The following is a 19,529-nucleotide window of genomic DNA, read 5'->3' as shown; positions in this document are numbered from 1 at the left end:
TGATGGTGGCAGACTATCTGACCACTGTGACTGATAGAAAACTGAGGAAAACATTGACTAGGTGAGCACAGTATGGCTATAGAGACCGGTCGTCACAGACAAACCTGGCTGCCTGTCCTCGGCTGTGCTCACTCTGCTCCAGGGGAGAGGTAGAGACAGAGCTGCATTTCCTATTACACTGTGACAAATACTCAGACCTGAGAGAATATTTCTTTCCCAAAATTATAATTCAATACAAAGAATTTGAAACTATAAAAGATAAAAGAAAAAATCAAATATTTATTGGGTGAAAAGCCTAAATGTGCAGTTTTGGCAGCCAAATATGTGTCCTCCTGCCACAACCTGAGGGCAGCCAGTGAAAAGTACAAAGTAATGTCGATAATATTTCCCATCTTGTTTTGCTTTGTCTTTCATACCACGTCATGTGTCTTCTCAGTCATGTTGACACTGGTCTACTACCATAGCTTTAATGTATTGTTGTTCTCATTAATATTGTTGTAGTTGTTGTTAATGGTAATCCCATGTCCACTACTACTATTATTATTGCTGTTGGTCCCACCATTTATATATATATATATAAATAAATAAATATATATTTTATATATAAATATGTTTTTTTTTCAATATGTATACTTTGACAATGTAAGTAATACTGAACTTACCATGTCAATAAAGTCAATTGAATTGAATTGAATTATGAATGAATGTTTATGTATGAATAATACGTCACATCTATAGAGTAAATATGGACAAATTATTTGGAGAAGGAGAGAGAGCAGGAAGGGGGAGAGAGAGAAGTTGTGAGAGAGACCGAGACAGAGAGAGGTAAACAGAAAGAGGTTATGAGAGGCAGAGACAGAGCGACATGAGAGAGAGAGGTTATGAGAGGCAGCAAGAGAGAAATATAGCGACAGAGACACAGAGAGAAAGAGAGTGACAGAGAGAGAGCGAGATACATATGTTTCCCATGCCAATAAAGCCCTTTGAATTGAACTGAATTGAGAGAGACAGAGAGAGAAACAAAGACAGAGTAGCCGTGTGTAGTAGAGTTGAAAGATAGGAGATAACTAGTCTGATAGGGAGAGTGTCAGGGAAGAGGAGGTGCTGGCGGCTGCCTTCCACACACACAATGCTTTCTAGAGGTAGAGAGAGAGGAGTGGAATGGAGGGCCTTCCGATTCAACTTCAGCTAATTGAAAGAGCTTTTTGGCAGGAATGGACTGCATACGAGCAGAGGAGCGAACGGTGCTGATAATGAGAAGCAGGAAGAAAGGGAGAGGAAACAGGAGTGAATGAAAGAAAGAGAGATTGGAAAGTGGGAATGAGGTAGAGGAAACGGACAAAGAGAGAGACTGAAAAGGAGATAAAGGTAACATAAAAAGAGTGAAAATTAAAAAGGAAAGATAGAAACCACAAAAGCGAAACCACAAAAGCGAAAGACCGAAAGATAGGGATGGGTTCTCTCATCCAGTTCTATAAGGTTTTGTCAAAAGGAGAGGACATGTTAACTCAATAGCCCAAAAGCACAATGAAATAGTCCACTAAATACATCTCTACCCCAATAAAAAGCACAATGAAATAGTCCACTAAATACATCTCTACCCCAATAAAAAGGACAATGATTTATTAGCCAACAAAATGATGGCTGTATTCTCTCATTCTATACCTCCACTCAGCCCTGAGATGAAGAGACGAGATTGGTTGGTGTGTGTGTGTGTGTGTGTGTGTGTGTGTGTGTGTGTGTGTGTGTGTGTGTGTGTGTGTGTGTGTGTGTGTGTGTGTGGCAACCATTTAGAGCTTCTATGATGCAGTCCTTGCCTAAAACAGCCTGAGGTAAAAACCACTTTATCGGTGAAATAGGATGAGAAAAACATGCCAGACGTACTACACGCATGAGCGACCTGCAGGAGTGTTAGACCACCGTGGGCACCACATATTTTACAGTAGAGTGTTGTGTAGTACATAGATGTGTGTGTTGTGTTTCGTGCGTTCGTGCGTGCGTGCGTGTGTGTGTGTGTGTGTGTAGAGCACAGGAATAGAAACACAATATCTAGATTCTAAGGTTGTCACGCCTGCTCCCCCTCCCCCTCCCTGGAGCTCGAGGGCACCAGGCTACCCTTCTTTACACACACCTGCCACCATCATTACGCGCAGCAGCGCTCATTGGACTCACCTGGACTCCTTCACGTTGTTGATTACCCCTGCATATACGTCTGCTCCTCTGTGTTGTTCCCTCTAGTAGCATTGTTTGTCGCGTTGTGTTTATGTCCAAATTGTATTCTTGTTCCATTGCTTGTCTGTCTATATTAAACCTTCACTCCCTGTACCTGCTTCTCATCTCCTGCCTCGATCCTTACAAAACTCACTTGAAAGGATGTATGTTATATAACATGATATGTTATACTGAGTGACCGACGGAAAGGAAACATACAGTTATGACTATAACTACTGTAGAAAAGGCCCATGGAGTTGGTGGAATAATCCTTTAATTCATTGCCATTTACTCAGCTGGGCCAGGGGCGCTTTAATTCAGGTGGAAATGTCCGACAGATCTCAACTCCATAAAAGGAGGAAATTGCCATCGCCTGATCTCGCTGCTTTCTCTTCCTTAACTCCATCTGATCCAGAAGTTCTGTGCGTCCATGAATCCACACTACTCAGTAAATATACCACTTTATGGTTAAAGGAATTCCTGCCTCAGTCTCATACATTCCTCTGTCACCTGACACGTGACCACCTGTTCACCTTCACTGTCAGTCATCCTACCTGTCCAGCTACCCACACAGATTCCACTAATCTTACAATGGTCCTTCGAGCTGGATGATGACTGAACCAAAGACAGGTGAAAAGGAAATGGAGGCGGAGAGGGAAGAATTGTCTCCACTGGAAGGAAGAAGAGAGGAGGAGAGAGCAGCTGAGGGAAAGGTCTTGGAACAAAGGAAATATCCAGGAGCTAAGCCTAAAGCAACAAAGGCTTCATCCTCAACCACCAGCAGCACCAGAAGAACCAGGCAAGCACCTGGTTGTCTTAAGGATTATGTGGTCGAGTTTCCGACATCAAAGGGCAAGCCCACCAAAGCTCAAAGAGTTGATGGATCAACTATACGTTTCAGCCATCGACCATCTCCTTTGAGCCAAGGACTGGAAACTGGTCTACATGAAGAACCTATGGAGGAGGTAACTCCCACCGCACAGGTCGACCAGCTTCCTGAGGCAGGCTCCGCTCACTCCTTAACTAATGGGAAATCATCGAAGCACTCTAGACGGAGTGGGAGTTCGACCAGTGGATACCCCTTTGGAAGTGGCCATGGCAGCCGCCATTCACTAGCCCTCAGCGATTCACAGACCGCTGTCCTACAAGAGAGGATGAAACTATTAGCTTTGGAAGAAATTGAGCGTCAGATTGAGGAGGAACGACAGGCTGATGAACGATGTCACCAATTGGATGTGCAGGCCCGTAAAGCTCTACAGGAACGGGAATTCATTGCCAAGGACCTGTCACAGCAGCGACAGCACCGTCAAGCCAGAAGGGAATTGGAGGAGGCACGGATGGTCACATCCTTCCTGGAGAGGAACGAACAGGGAGTTGACCTGACCACCCCTCCACATGGACCTGAACTGTCTGCCTTTCTTTCCCAATCTGCCCCTCTGGTACAGCATGGCACACAGTCCCCGGAGGCTCCGGGGTCAACAGCCAACACGGAGCACGGGAGACAGGTCGCTCCGCCAACGCCCTCTATGCCAGTGACACAAGTTAGCATTCCTCCATCTGGACAAAGCATCACTCCTTCGCCATTCCGCCAATTACCGACCAAGGCAAATCGTTCCTTTCGTCCAGGGCCAGGCCAGTCCTCAAACAACAGGTCGGAGGGCTCGCGCCCAATTCCGGCTGCCACAAATGGTGGGTCTGGGACAGTAGGGGACCGGCCCAATGAGGCCACAGTGGGCTCATCAGAAGTCCCGGGTTTATCCTTCACGCAACCAGAAGAGGGAGCCAACATTATGAAACTTCTAGTAGCCTCAGCCTATGGAATTCCCAGACCCAAACTGCCATACTTTGAAAACGGAAAGGAGAGTGAATTTGTCCTTTTGGAAATGGCATTGGAGAGTCTACTGGGTATTCACAGTCATCTGTCAGAACGCTACAAATACCAAGTACTAATGGATCATTTGCGGTTTCCCAGTGCATACAGGCTGGCCCAATCCTTTATGCACTTCGCGACACCATACACTGCAGCTCTCCAGGCCCTGAAGGCGAGATATGGTGAGCCACGTCAGCTAGTCCAGAATGAACTAAACGACATCCTGAACACGTCTCCAATTAAAATGGGTGACCATGCTGCCTTCCAGGAATTCTCCCTGGCTGTCCAATCCCTGACCTCGATGCTCCAATCCGTTGAAGGAGAAGACGGGAACGAGCTTAAATGTGGCTCCCACGTGGACAGGCTTCTTAGCAAACTTCCAGTGTACCTCAGAGACAGTTTCATTGAACATTGTTTGAATAAGGGCATCCTGAAAGAGGGCTCGAGAAGCACCTATGCTCTCAGAGACCTGGCCGCATGGTTGGAGGTGAAGGCAAAGGCGAAGAGCATCGCTCACCAGGCCACAATCTCCGCCATAGCCACCGGGGGAAGGAAGGAGTTTGAACGCCAGCAGGGACAGAAAAGGCCAAATCCCACAACCATGTACTTAAATAGTGAGGCCGGAGAGGAACCCGGGAAGAAGACCCCTCACAAGAGCAAGAACATCAAATTCCAGCCTTACTGCCCATATTGCAATAGTAAGGGGCACTTCCTTGGCTCATGCCCCAGAGTAAAAAAGCTCACTCAAACTCAATTGAAGGCCTGGATCACTTCAGGCGAGCGATGCTACAAGTGTGCCCGTAGCCATAAGGTGGAGACCTGCACATTGAGGAAACCCTGCAACCGCTGTAAAGGAATCCATCTCACCGTGTTGCATGATCTAATTCCCCAAGCACAGAAGGAGCAGAGTATGCTCATGGTAGGAGCTGCAAAGGAGCTGTACCTCGACCAGCAGAACCGGTCTCCAAGGGTCATGTTGAAGGTGGTCAAGGTCACTCTGCAAAGTGAAGGGAGAAGCATTGATACATTCGCCGTTCTAGATGATGGGTCAGAAAGAACAATCATTCTCACCGCGGCCACCCGTCAGTTTAACGTGGAAGGGACCCCCGAGACCCTTAATCTCAGAACGGTGCGACATGATGTTATCCAAATGAAAGGCTCTGCTGTAACCTTTAGCATTTCACCTTCAGGAAACAGGGACGTGGCCTATAACATCATCAATGCCTTCACGGCAGATGGCTTGAATCTCGCAGAGCACTCCTGCCCGGTAAGTGTTCTACAGAAACAATATCCTCATCTACGAGGATTGCCTCTTCCTAACCTGGCCAGAGTAGCGCCACTTATCCTGATTGGGTCAGACCACCCACATCTCGTCACCCCGACTGAGCCTGGACCAGAAGGAGGACCCATTGCTGTCCATACATCCTTGAGTTGGGCTGTGCAAGGTCCATCCCATCTACTTCTCTCCACACAAGCTGTACAGTCACAGCAAGTCCTCTTCACCAGAAGCAATCCAGATTGCCACCTGTTCACCTGTTCACCTTCACTGTCAGTCATCCTACCTGTCCAGCTATCCACACAGATTCCACTAATCTTTCAACTACTGTTCCCTAAAGGAGGGAACAAGGTATAACGTACTATGGAGAGTCAACGACCAGTCATATTCACCTGAAGAACTGAAATCACATCCAACGGGACAATCACACCCAGGGTTTGCATTAATTTCCTCAATTCAGTACTGCTCTTCAGCGAGCCCAACCCCCTTGACAGCGTGGGGGCAAATACCTTATACCTAGTTCCCTCCTTCAGGGAACAGTAGTTATATTCATAACTGCACGTTTATTTTCAGTCGGTCACTTGGTTTAACATGCTATGGGGGCATACAATCACACCCGAAGCCGGCTAAGAGTGTACCAAACTAGGTGGCCCACGGTAGGCCAAGCACACACAGGTTCCACCGGCTCCAAAAAGGGGTTATAGAAGCCACCTTTTTCTCAAATACTTACCCGAGAAGCCTGGACTGTCAGAGCCTCATGAGGCCTGAGCTATCAGAGCCCCATATAAAGCAAATCAAGATCAAATCAAATTGTATTAGTCACATGTGCCGAATACAACAGAATACAACCTTACAGCGAAATGCTTACTTACGAGCCACTAAACTACATAAGGGACGCGAGTGGCATTACACATATGGTTGATGAGGATCTCCATATTGCAAATGTACGGCCCCTTACAAGAGGCCTCAGGTCGTGCCCCAGGGCTCGGTCTTCCGGGAAGTCATCGAATAGTCTCTCGGACATTTGGTTTCCTTTTATAACATTTTTAAATGTTGGTCATTTTTCCGCTGTACTAGAAAATTCCACCAGATGGCGACTGGCTGCTTATTGCAAATGGTCAAAACATCACCAAATGGACATGGGCGTTTCTCCTAAACCGAAAAGACTTCGAAAATGAAACTCCGTGAGGCCCATTTCCTGGGATTAAAGGTCAAAAACGGTCATACAGAGCTAATTTGACCACTTCACGTCAAACTACAAAAACCTACACGTGTAAGGAAAAAAAGAACCAGCCATTTATCTATCGTAATTTACGAGAAATAATTGAATGTCCGTTTGGTGATGGTTAAAGAAATGTTTTTTTTTCAAACAAGTTATAAATCCAGTTGTGGCGTGTTCAGATTAATCTGTTTAATGTGGGTTTCGGAGCTCTACGTGATTTTCTGAACTCACGCACACAACCACAGTCAATGGGGAGTGACACAGTGTGAGGCTTACAGACACACAGAGCCTGTGTTACTTTCAGCTTCCTGTGACAACGGGAAGTGCCTTAAATTGGGGTTGTAGGGGCTGTTTCGAAGGGTTAAAAAGGTCACATCTTTCTAAAATTTCATGTGTGATGAGGCAACCCTCATGAACTGTAAATCAGTCATTTCTCCCATCAGATGTACAAGAAAAACTCACACACACACAGCCAGGATGGAGTAACAGTGTGGGGCTTACAGACACACAGAGCTTGCAATAGATACCGGTGTTCGCACCATCAAAGAACCGTCAGACCTAGAGTTCAGAAACTTTATATATATGTTATAAAGCTTAAGTTGATAGTGCACAGTGAGTTATGTGGCTGTAGAAGGTTCTCAGCCTGAGAAACAGCCTCTATTTTCAATTACTTCAATTCATTTTGAACATTGCAAAAATGGCGACATTTAGAAAAGTCCCAGAATCACAAGACTAGTTGCACTGAAACCGCCTCGGGCCATAGAGACGGACCCTAGTTTCTGTCCAATAGCTCTTTCAGGGACCCCGTAGCAACACCCGGAAAAAAGTGCATTTTCAGCACTAATGACAGCTCTCATGCATGTTTCAGTGTTATTTGCCTCAAAGCGAGCACAGAAGTAGTTTAGCTCGTCCGGTAGGCTCGTGTCACTGGGCAGCTCTCGGCTGTGCTTCCCTTTGTAGTCTGTAATGGTTTGCAGGCCCTGCCACATCCGACGAGCATCAGAGCCGGTGTAGTACGACTCGGTCTTAGTCTGTATTGACGCTTTGCCTATTTGATGGTTCATCGGAGGGCATAGCGGGATTTCTTAAAAGCTCCAGGGTTAGAGTCCCGCTCCTCGAAAGCGGCAGCTTTAGCTCAGTGCAGATGTTGCCTGTAATCCATGGCTTCTGGTTGGTGTATGTACGTACAGTCACTGTGGGGACAACGTCATCAATGCACTTATTGATGAAGCCAATGACAAATGTCCTGTACTCCTCAATGCCATTGGAGGAATCCCGGAACATATTCCAGTCTGTGCTAGCAAAACAGTCCTGTAGCTTAGGATCTGCTTCCTCTGACAATTTTTTTATTGATCTAGTCACTGGTGATTCCTGCTTACATTTTAGCTTGTAAGCAGGAATCAGGAGGATAGGATTATGGTCAGATTTGCCGAATGGAGGGCGAAGGAGAGCTTTGTATGCATCTCTGTGTGGAGTATAGGTGCTCCAGAATTATTTTCCCTCTGGTTGCACATTTAACATGTTGATAGAAATGAGGTAACACTGATTTAAGTTTCCCTGCATTAAAGTCCCCGGCTACTAGGAGCACCGCCTCTGGGTGAGCGTTTTCTTCTTTGCTAACGGCGGAATACAGCTCATTCAATGCTATCTTGTTGCCAGCCTCTGACTGTGGTGGTATGTAAACAGCTACTTAGAATACAGATGAAAACTCTCTCGGTAGGTAATGTGGTCTGCAGCTTATCATGAGGAACTCTACCTCAGGCGAGCAATGGCTTGAGACTTCCTTAGATATCATGCACCAGCTGTTGTTTACAAAAATACTTAGACCGCTGTCCCTTGTCTTACCAGACGCAGCTGTTCTATCCTGCTGGTACATCGTATAACCAGCCAGCTGTATGTTGATATTGTTGTCGTTCTGCCACGACTCCGTGAAGCATATAGGGAACCAGAAACTGCTGCAACTTGGCTATGCACACTGCCATGCTGCCACTGCAGTCCATAAACCCCACAGTTCTAAGAACAATACTTACCTTGTAAGCCTGAAATATCAGAAATCGTACCAGGAACCGCATGTTCAAAACAACAGAACCCCTGTTGTGAGTGAAGCGCCAACGCACGCTACATAGCAGGTCCACAGACTTCAATGGTTCAAACGGAGGCTCAGACAGAGTGTCCAGGACCAAAGCCAGGTCCCAGATCGGTGCCACTCAGACACTGGTCTGAGCCAACGCATGCCTTTCAGGTACCGCACCCCCAGAGGATGAGACCACTGGGTAGTGCTGTCAATCCCTACATGACACACCGAGATGGCTGCTATATATACCTTCAATGTGAAAAAGGCCCTGCTCAAAAAGTTATTGCAAGAACATCAACATGTCCACCAAAGAGCTTTGAAAAGGAGAAACTCCTTTAACCAGACACCAACCCTCAAACGCACGCCACTTATATGTATACAACCCTCTCATAGAGTGTGTGACGCGCCAACTGTACAGTCGTAATCACGTTCAAGAGTAAACCCCTAGTTCCCCGTCAAATTCAACCTTTCAGGGGCCAAACCATCTGATCCCATATATGTGGTCGTGGGTGCCAAACTCTGCCTGGGACAATAGATCCCGAAGACACGGAACCCTCCACGGGTCCCAGACCAACAGGCGCATGATCACCGGGAACCAAGGTTGTCTGGGCCAACGGGGAGACACAACAATCAACAACAGACCCTTCTGAAAGACCCTCCCCACGGTGGCTTGAATCAGATGCATCGGAGGAAACGCATAGCGCAGGGTACGAGGCCACTGATACGCCAAAGCATCCGTTCCCAAAGGAGCGCCAAGATCCCTCATTGAGAAGAACAGACAACAATGTGCATTTTCTTGCGATGTTTAAGATCTACATTGGCCATGCTGATCCGGTCCCATATCTGGGGAACCACCGAGGGGTGCAGTCTCCACTTTGTAGAGATAAGACCTCCCCCCCGGAAAGTAGATCCACACGCACGTTGAGAATTCTGGGAAAATATGTTGCCCTGAGCAACAGGAAACGGGCCAGGTTTGTGTTTGAGCCAATCAGTTGTGTTGTGACAAGGTAGGGGTGGTACACAGAAGATAGCCATATACAGTAAAATACAAAGTCCATATTATGGCAAGAACAGCTCAAATAAGCAAAGAGAAATGACAGTCCATCATTGCTTTAAGACATGATTGTCAGTCAATGTGGAAAACTTCAAGAACTTTGAAAGTTTCTTCAATTGCAGTCGCAAAAACCATCAAACGCTATGATGAAACTGGCTCTTATGAGGACCACCACAGGAAAGGAAAACCCGGATTTAACTCATTACAGTTACCAGTCTCAGAAATTGCAGCCCAAATAAATGCTTCATAGAGTCTAAGTAACAGACACATCTCAACATCAACTGTTCAGATGAGTCGGTGTGAATCAAGCCTTTATGATGGAATTTCTGCAGAAACCACTACTAAAAGGACACAAACAATAAGAAGAGACTTGCTTGGGCCAAAAAACACTAGCAATGGACATTAGACTGGTGGAAATCTGTCCTGAGGACTGATGAGTCCAAATTTGAGATTTTTGGTTCCAACTGCTGTGTCTTTGTGAGACGCAGAGTAGGTGAACGGATGATCTCCGCATGTGTGGTTCCCACCGTGAAGCATGGAGGAGGAGGAGGTGTGATGGTGGTGCTTTGCTGTAACGCTGTCTGTGATTTATTTAGAATTCAAGGCACTCTTAACCAGCATGGCTACCACAGCGATACGCCACCCCATTTGGTTTGCACTTACTAGGACTATCATTTTTTTTCAACAGGACAATGACCCAACACACCTCCAGGCTGTGTAAGGGCTATTTGACCAAGAAGAAGAGTGATGGAGTGCTGCATCAGATGACCTGGCCTCCACAATCACCCGACCTCAACCCAATTGAGATGGTTTGGGATGAGTTGGACCACAGAGTGAAGGAAAAGCAGCCAACAAGTGCTCAGCATATGTGGGAACTCCTTCAAGACTGTTGGAAAAGCATTCCAGGTGAAGCTGGTTGAGAGATGCCAAGAGTGTGCAAAGCTGTCATCAAGGCAAAGGGTGGCAATTTTGAACAATCTAAAATCTAAAGTATATTTTGATTTCTTTAACACTTTTTTTGTTACTACATGATTCGATATGTGTTATTTCATAGTTTTGATGTCTTCGGTGTTATTCTACAATGTAGAAAATAGTACAAATAAAGAATAACCCTTGAATGAGTAAGTGTGTCCAAATGTTTGACTGGTACTGTATGTATAAGAGACAATTACACACTTCCTCCCCTCCCCCACGCACGCACACACACACGTACACACATACACACTTCTTCTCATCCCACACCTCTCCCCTCTCTCTGCCTCCCTAGTCATACACACCAATAAGCCCCATAGCAGCTCATCATCCAAAACCACTTCCAGCACATTTTCTCATTACACAATACCTCCTGTTCTGTCCTCTCCTCAGTGGCAGGGAGGGAGAAACATGAGTGAACCCTCCAGTCATAGGCTATATCCCCATGAGGTCAACCTGCCCCCCGAAAACCAGCAGAGAATGTGATACACAGGCACGCACACACTCACATGCACACACACACACACAGACAGACACAGACATACATACAGACATAGACACAACACCACACTTCCTCCCCAAACAGAGAGTGTGAGTCACTGAGCCCCCCCTGCTGTAGTCCATCACTGTCTGACAGCATGGCATGCAAATCTAGCATTACACTATCTATCCTCCGGTGGCATGGATCCACCACGTTCCTGAGTCATGCACATAGAGCCTACAGGGCATAATGTCTGTTACTGGGGGGTTGGGGGGGTGGTGGGGGAAGGTTTTCCAGGAGTTAGGGGAGGAGTTGAGGGGTGAAAGGGGGAGGAAGGGGCAGCCAGGAGGGGGTTGGGAGGAGGGTAGGGGCATCCAAGCCATTTCATTATTCTCTTTTTTTAATTATATGTTTCTGGGCTGATTCACTGTCAAATAGGACCTATATTATTAGTGTCTTATCATAAGTAAGGGGACTCTGCTGTGTGTGTGTGTGTGTGTGTGTGTGTGTGTGTGCGTGCGTGCGTGCGTGCGTGCGTGTGCGCGCGCGCGCGTGTGTGTAAGGTTTTGACAAGGGTCCCAGGTGTACTCCAGGAGGAAGATTGAATGCCAGGCCCTAACTACCAACTCTGGGTCTCAGTGACAGAGAAGGAACTCTGTTGGGGATTGAAATATTCATGGGTTTGTGTTATTTTATTCCTGTTGTTTGGAAGTTGCGATGAGGGACATGTACGCATAACTGCATCTGATAAGAAAACAAATAAACATCCCAAAAGTGTTATACTTTCACCCAGGTTGCTTATCTCACACACACACACACACACACACACACACACACACACACACACACACACACACACACACACACACACACACACACACACACACACACACAATCAACAACCCACATATTCCAATCCACAATCCAAACCAACCACAAAAAATACTATTATGTTTATTTTTAGAAAAGGAACGTGGAGGATTGAGAGGGGAAAGGCATTTGTACGAGTATATATTGTCTCATAAGAGCAGCATTAATAATCCCCAACCCTTATTCGACTGTACATGTAACTCAATCAGTAACCCAACAACAGTGCTAGAGGAAGGGAGTCTAACACACACTCTCACAAAACACACAAAACACACACTCTCACAAAACACACAAAACACACACAGACACACACACACACCTCCTAACCTCCTACTGTTCTTTGGACCTCTTTTAATTTAATCCGTTTGTCCCCAAGCATTCAATTAGTTACACAATATATGAACAATGCAGGCACTAAAAGCAAAGCCCTATGAAGTTAAATGGAGATTAATTATTCATGTACTGAGTGTACTGTAATGTTCTGTACTGTAATGTTCTGTACTGTAATGCGTCAGATAACAAAACAAGTAAATGAAGAAAGAGAAATGTGTTTTCTTTCATGATTATTGTGGTTAATGGTAAGATAAGACGAAGGCTGTTGTACAAGACTGCACATATCCACCTCTTCAGGTTCTGCTGGGATGACTAAACAGAGGACAATGTTCCTCAAAGGTCTGTGTGTGCGTATGTGTGTGAGTGTGTGTATGTGCATGGGTATTGTATGTGTGTCTAGGTGTGTGTGTACTATAAGGAAAAGGCTATATGGACACTCCTGACCTGCAAACCGATATTTCATTTCAGAATTGGCTCAAATTTGGTTAGGGTTACGGTCAGGGTTAAGTGTTTGGTTAAGGTAAGTGTCCGTTTTAGATGATGGTTAGTCGTTTTGCAGGTCAGTAGCGCCCTTATAGTCTCTACTATACTATACCCTATGTTTCTACCCCCATATCTAGGGCACTCACTTGAGCACTTCATTGGAGTTGCCTTGTTTAGAGCCCTTCTTGTTAGGGGTCTCGTTGCAGCCTGACTTGAGCAGCGTGTGTTGCCCCCGGTCCAGCATCATGGTGGAGGTCGCCATGGCGATGACAGCCACTGCATCCCGCACCCGAGCCTCCAAACTGTAGTCCCATTCGTCATACGACACCGAAATTAGCCCTGAGAGAAGGAGAGAGCGAGAGAGAGAGGGAAAAAGAGAAGAAAATGGGGGGGTAGGGGAAGATGTGGAAGGATGAGGGGTGAAAAGGTGGGAGGTGGAGAGAGAGGTTAAAACCACTTAAGCTTAGGGCTTACTTTTTCGAACATTCTGTTAAAAATCGCGCAACATTTCAGCGCCCTGCTACTCATGCCAGGAATATAGTATATGCATATGATTAGTATGTGTGGATAGAAAACACTCAGACGTTTATAAAACTGGTTAAATCACGGCTGTGACTATAACAGAACGTGCGTTTCATCGAAAAGTGCAGGAAAATCTGATCACTGAAAATGGAAAAATATATCCATGCGCGACTTGAACCGATTGATAAAGGTGAACCACATTTAATGGGGCTGAGGTTGCAATACCTACAGCTTCCACACGATGTCAACAGTCTTGTCATTTGCCTAGTCTTTGTTTCTTGGTCAAACGAACAAGAGACAGCCCATTTCTTCAGGTCTCCGACCGGATATTTTGGTTGAGATTTACCCGGACATTATTTCCAGACGTAGAGCTATAGAATTTACATCGCCTCGTGATCAATTTGATCGCTTATTAACGTTTACTAATACCTAAAGTTGCATTACAAAAGTATTTCGAAGTGTTTTGTGAAAGTTTATCGTAGACTTTTTTAATTTAAAAAAATGACGTCGCGTTATAAAACAATGTTTTTTCCTTGATTACAGTCTTCATAGATTGATATCTAGGCTATATATGGACCGATTTAAACGAAAAAAAGACCCAATAGTGATGTTTATGGGACATCTAGGAGTGCCAACAAAGAAGATGGTCAAAGGTAATGAATGTTTTATATTTTATTGGTGCGTTTAGTGTAGCGCCGACTATGCTAATTATTTTGTTTACGTCCCCTGCGGGTCTTTTGGGGTGTTACATGCTATCAGATAATAGCTTCTCATGCTTTCGCCGAAAAGCATTTTAAAAATCTGACTTGTTGCCTGGATTCACAACGAGTGTAGCTTTAATTCACTACCCTGCATGTGTAGTTTAATGAACGTTTGAGTTTTAACTAGTACTATTAGCATTTAGCGTAGCGCATTTGCATTTCCAGATGTCTAGATGGGACGCCTGCGTGTCAGGTAGGAGCAAGAGGTTTAAGAGAGCCATCTCAAATAACAGAGGTGCCACATGAATTAAAAACTGGTTTGTAATCCCAAAATCTAACACCCTTTATAGCTGAGTTCACCCAGAGTAGGATGAAGTTTCCCAGAAACGCTGATCTAAGATCAGTTTTGTATTTTCCGTTTAGGAGAATAAACTACTCCTGGAACAGTATGCACCTTAACTTTTTACCCTTCTGCTGACCCCCATTCTAACCCCATCCAGTAACTACCTGTGGGAAACACGGCGGGGACATTATCGGCGTCGCCGGCCACTAGCGACGGTACGATCCAGGTGTACCCGTATCCCGTCAATCCCACAGAGTTTGCCACCTCAAAGATGGTGTAGGCCTCCTCCTTGGTGCAGTAAAGCAGGTAGACAGGACTCTGCAGCTTCTTCATCTGGTTCTGGATCTTAGCGTCTCCGTCATCCACAGACATGTCCAACAGGAGGACTTCTTCTAGCTCCCAGCCCACAAAACTGTTCTCTATGGTGCTCCGGATCTATGGTGGGGGAGAGGGAAAGGGGGGTGTGGGGAGAGGAGAGAGGGAGGAGAAGGAAGAAGAGAGAGGGGAGGAGGAGGTAGAAGAGTGAGGGAGGATGAGGAAAAGAAGAGGAGAGAGGGAGAAGGAGGAGGAAGACGAGGAAAGAAAAGTATTGACGTTCAGTTCCAATATCCACACAAGAAACACCACTTGAAAAGTAAACAGTTTGTTTGTCTGTCTGTCTTTCTGGCTCCTCTCTTGGGTTTAGCTGTGCAGGTGTAAGACTAGTAGTGTGCCAGTTCAGCTCTAGGGTTGTACTTGAGCTTTTTAAAAAAATATATATATATTTTTTTACCTTTATTTAACTAGGCAAGTCAGTCAAGAACAAATTTGTATTTTCAATGACTGCCTAGGAACAGTGGGTTGCAACCTTCCGGTTACTAGTCCAACGCTCTAACCACTAGGCTACCCTGCCACCCCTTTAGGTCCTGGCAGGTTTGGTGTGGGGCATCTCTCATAGGGGTTTCATAGGAACAACAGGTTGGGTGTGGGGCATCTCTCATAGGGGTTTCATAGGAACAACAGGTTGGGTGTGGGGCATCTCTCATAGGGGTTTCATAGGAACAACAGGTTGGGCGTGGGGCATCTCTCATAGGGGTTTCATAGGAACAATAGGTTGGGTGTGGGGCATCTCTCATAGGGGTTTCATAGGAACAACAGGTTGGGTGTGGGGCATCTCTCATAGTGTTTTCATAGGAACAATGATGAATAAGATATAGAAACAGGAGAACATGGATGCCATTTTTAAAATACTTTGCTTGGAGTGCCAGATGTGCAGGGTTTGAACATGAGACTTTTCTTTTAGTTCATTGCAACAGGCAAGCTCAATCAAGCTCAGCCAAAGTACACTACATGACCAAAAGTATGTGGACATCCGCTCGTGGAACATCTCATTCCAAAATCATGGGCATTAATATAGAGTTGGTCCCCCTTTGCTGCTATAACAGCCTCCACTCTTCTGGGAAGGCTTTCCACTAGATATTGGAACATTGCTGCGGGGACTTGCTTCCATTCTGGCACAAGAGCATTAATGAGGTCGGGCACTGATGTTGGGCGATTAAGCCTTGCTCGCAGTCGGTGTTCCAATTAGTTCCGATGGTTTTTGGTGGGGTTGAGGTCATGGCTCTGTACAGGCCAGTCAAGTTATTCCACACCGATCTCGAAAAGCCATTTCTGTATGGATCTTGCTTTGTGCACAGGGCATTGTCATGCTGAAACTGGAAAGCGCCATCCCCAAACTGTTGCCACAAATTTGGAAGCACAGAATCATCTAGACTGTCATTGAATGCTGTAGCGTTATGATTTCTCTTCACTGGAACTAAGGAGCCCGAAACATGAAAAACAGCCCCAGAACATTATTCCTCCTCCACCAAACTTTACAGTTGGCATTATGCATTCGGGCAGGTAGCGTTCTCCTGGCATCTGCCAAATCCAGATTCATCCGTCGGACTGCCAGATGGTGAAACGTGATTCATCACTGCAGAGAACGCGTTTCCACTGCTCCAGAGAATAAATGGCGGCAAGCTTTACACCACTCCAGCCGATGCTTGGCATTGCACATAGTGATCTTAGGCTTGTGTGCGGCTGCTCGGCCATGGAAACTCATTTCATGAAGCTCACGACGAACACTTCTTGTGCTGACGTTGCTTGCAGAGGCATTTTGGAACTCAGTAGTGAGTGTTGCGGAGGACAGACAATTTTTACGCGCTGCGCGCTTCAGCTCTTGTCGGTCCCATTCTGTGAGCTTGTGTGGCCTACCACTTCGCAGCTGAGCCGTTGTTGCTCCTAGACGTTTCCACATCACAATAACAGCACTAGCAGGGCAGAAATTAGATGAACTGACTTGTTGGAAAGGTGGCATCCTATGACGGTGTCACGTTAAAAGTCACTGAGCTCGTCCGTAAAGCCATTCTACTGCCAATGTTTGTCTATGGAGATTGGAATGCTGTGTGCTCGATTTTATACACCTGTCAGCGTGTGTGGCTGAAATAGCCGAATCCACTCATTTGAAAGGGTGTCCACATACTTTTGTATACATAGCGTTTTTGAACTGATTTCCAATAGTGTTTGAACCCAGGTCTGGTCTGCCTCACCTTGTTGACAAAGTCCTGGTATCCGGGGTAGTAGGTGGTGACGATGGAGAAGATGTACCAGTCGTATTCCTCCATGATCTTCAGCATGATGGAGGCCTGCTGCTCTATGGACGGGCCAAACTGGAAGAACATGGAGTGGTCGTCCTGCAAACACGGGGAAGAGAGAGAAGAGCGAGAGGGAAGACAGAAGAACGGGACGTCAGGTCAACGGTCAAACGGAAATGAGATGTAAAGGAGGATAGTACACGTACAGCACGTGGGGCGGCCACACACACAAACAACATCTGGAGACACAAGGGAGGTCCAGGGGGCGATGTTGTTCAGTCACCCATGAGGACGTGATGGTTGAGATGCATTATTTATGGAACTAAGGGACTGGAGGGGACATCAGAGGAACTGTATGAAGAGGTCACGCCCAGCATCAGCTGAACGTCAGGGGTCTATTTGTGTTCATGAGTTTGTCAGTGGGGGAGTGTGTGTATGATTACTAGTGAGGGAGTGTGAGCGAGATTCTGAGTGTGCGTATGTGTCCTCACAAGGATAGTAAAACATGGAAAATTCTGATAAGTGGGGACATCTCACCGGTCACCACAACGAAAAAGGCTATTTTAGGTTTAGGGGTTAGGTTTACGGTTAGGGTTAGGGTTACAATTAGGATTAGGGTTAGAATTAGGGTTAGTGGTTAGGGTTTAAGGTTAGGTTTAGGGGTTAGGGGTTAGGGAAAATAGGATTCTGAATGGGAATCAATTGTTTGGTCCCCATAAGGATAGTAAAACAAACATGCCTGTGTGTGTGTGTGTGTGTGTGTGTGTGTGTGTGTGTGTGTGTGTGTGTGTGTGTGTGTGTGTGTGTGTGTGTGTGTGTTTGTGTTTGTGTTTGTGTGTGTGTGTGTGTGTCTGCGTGAATCTGCTCATATGTACAGTGGGGTTTGAAATGATTGACACAAAGATAAGAAAATATTACTGTATAAAATAAATAATTCAAATACTGAGCTGTACTGTATGCTACACAAATGGAAAAGTATATTATTTTATACTAATACAATTGCTCAGAGAAATAGATGCATTTTTTTCTCTCAAAAAGGCAGGGGTCAATAGTACTGACACCCCTGTTTTCAATACCTCACCTTACAAGGATAATGGCACTAAGCCTTTCCCAAAATGTTTAATGAGTTGGAGAACACATTGGGATGAATCTTAGACCATTCCTCTTCCAGGAAGACAATAACACCAAGCATACATACAAATCCACAAAATAAATGGTTAACTGGCCACATAATCAAGTTTCCAGACTTGAAACCAATTGAAAACATGTGGTTTGATTTGAGGAGGACAATCCCATAAAACACAGATGAAGGATATCAAGGATCTGGAAGGATTCTGTATGGATCCCTCCCAATGTGTTCTCCAACTCATAAAACACAGATGAAGGATATCAAGGATCTGGAAGGATTCTGTATGGATCCCTCCCAATGTGTTCTCCAACTCATAAAACACAGACGAAGGATATCAAGGATCTGGAAGGATTCTGTATGGATCCCTCCCAATGTGTTCTCCAACTCATAAAACATTTTAGAAAAAGGCTCAGTTACGTTATCCTCCCAAGGTGAGGTATTTGAAGGTATTGAAAACAGGGTTGTCAATCATTTGTAACCCTACTTTTTCAAGACAAAAAAAAGGATTACTTGTTGAACAAAATCTCTTTCTCTGAGCAACTGTACAAGTATAAAATAATGTTTTTTTTTAGCATACAATATAGCACAGTATTTTAATTATTCATTTTATATAGTCATTTTTTCTAATCTTAATCAAGGGTGTAACGTTGGTCCCCACCGTACGTGTACACAGTGAGTGAGTGAGTGAGTGAGTGAGTGAGTGAGTGAGTGAGTGAGTGAGTGAGTGAGTGAGTGAGTGAGTGAGTGAGTGAGTGAGTGAGTGAGTGAGTGAGTGAGTGAGTGAGTGAGCGACACCGTTAGTTTGTGAATGAATATGTGTGACATCCATACTATATCTGCATGTTCCCGTGTGCAAGCAAGCCTGGCCTGCCTATGTGACAGCTCTGTGTGTGACTCTGTGTGTATGGGCGTGTCCATAGGTTGTGGCTCCATGTTACTCATGCAGCAGGCTGTGCTGAACTCTCCCTGGCTCAGGTCTACTCGCTCCACTCCACATCAAAGCCCACTTCCCGCCCTGTTACATCTCCCACCTCCCCCACAGGGACAGATATGGCTTGATCCGTTACCTAGCTTCTGCTTTGATGAGGTAATCACATTCCATGTCAATGGGGGACGGAAGTGTGGAAGTAGAATAGGGGAGGTTGGGGGATTAATCCTGAAACGTTGACAGTCAGGAAACACTTCACTTGAAATAACTGTGTTAAAATAATATGCTTGTGCACAGACGCATCACAGGCGCACCCTTAAACTCTAACCTTTCTATTGAAATCCGTTGCTATTTTGACTACGTTCCATATGTTCTGAGGGTCATATACATTTCTAAGGTGAGTGTTATTGTATGTATGCTGTGTTTGTCCCTTCCCATAACTTCC

At 45.5% G+C, this 19,529-nt stretch overlaps 1 protein-coding gene across 1 annotated transcript in view; it reads right to left on the bottom strand.

Annotated features, from left to right (window-relative positions):
* Positions 1–12,988: 12,988 nt before the first annotated feature.
* Positions 12,989–19,529, bottom strand: part of LOC115123380 (glutamate receptor ionotropic, NMDA 2B-like) — a 60,588-nt gene continuing 54,047 nt past the window's right edge. Inside the window, exons 4-6 of the mRNA XM_065006134.1 lie at positions 16,983–17,126; positions 14,577–14,847; positions 12,989–13,185 (exon numbers count right to left, since the gene is read on the bottom strand). Coding sequence (XP_064862206.1) covers positions 12,989–13,185; positions 14,577–14,847; positions 16,983–17,126 — 612 coding nt within the window. The remainder of the gene's footprint in view (positions 13,186–14,576; positions 14,848–16,982; positions 17,127–19,529) is intronic.

This window comes from Oncorhynchus nerka, linkage group LG21 (genome assembly GCF_034236695.1).
Source record: "Oncorhynchus nerka isolate Pitt River linkage group LG21, Oner_Uvic_2.0, whole genome shotgun sequence".
In the NCBI taxonomy this organism is placed as follows: Eukaryota; Metazoa; Chordata; class Actinopteri; order Salmoniformes; family Salmonidae; genus Oncorhynchus; species Oncorhynchus nerka.
This window is presented reverse-complemented; position numbering and strand designations above follow the sequence as displayed.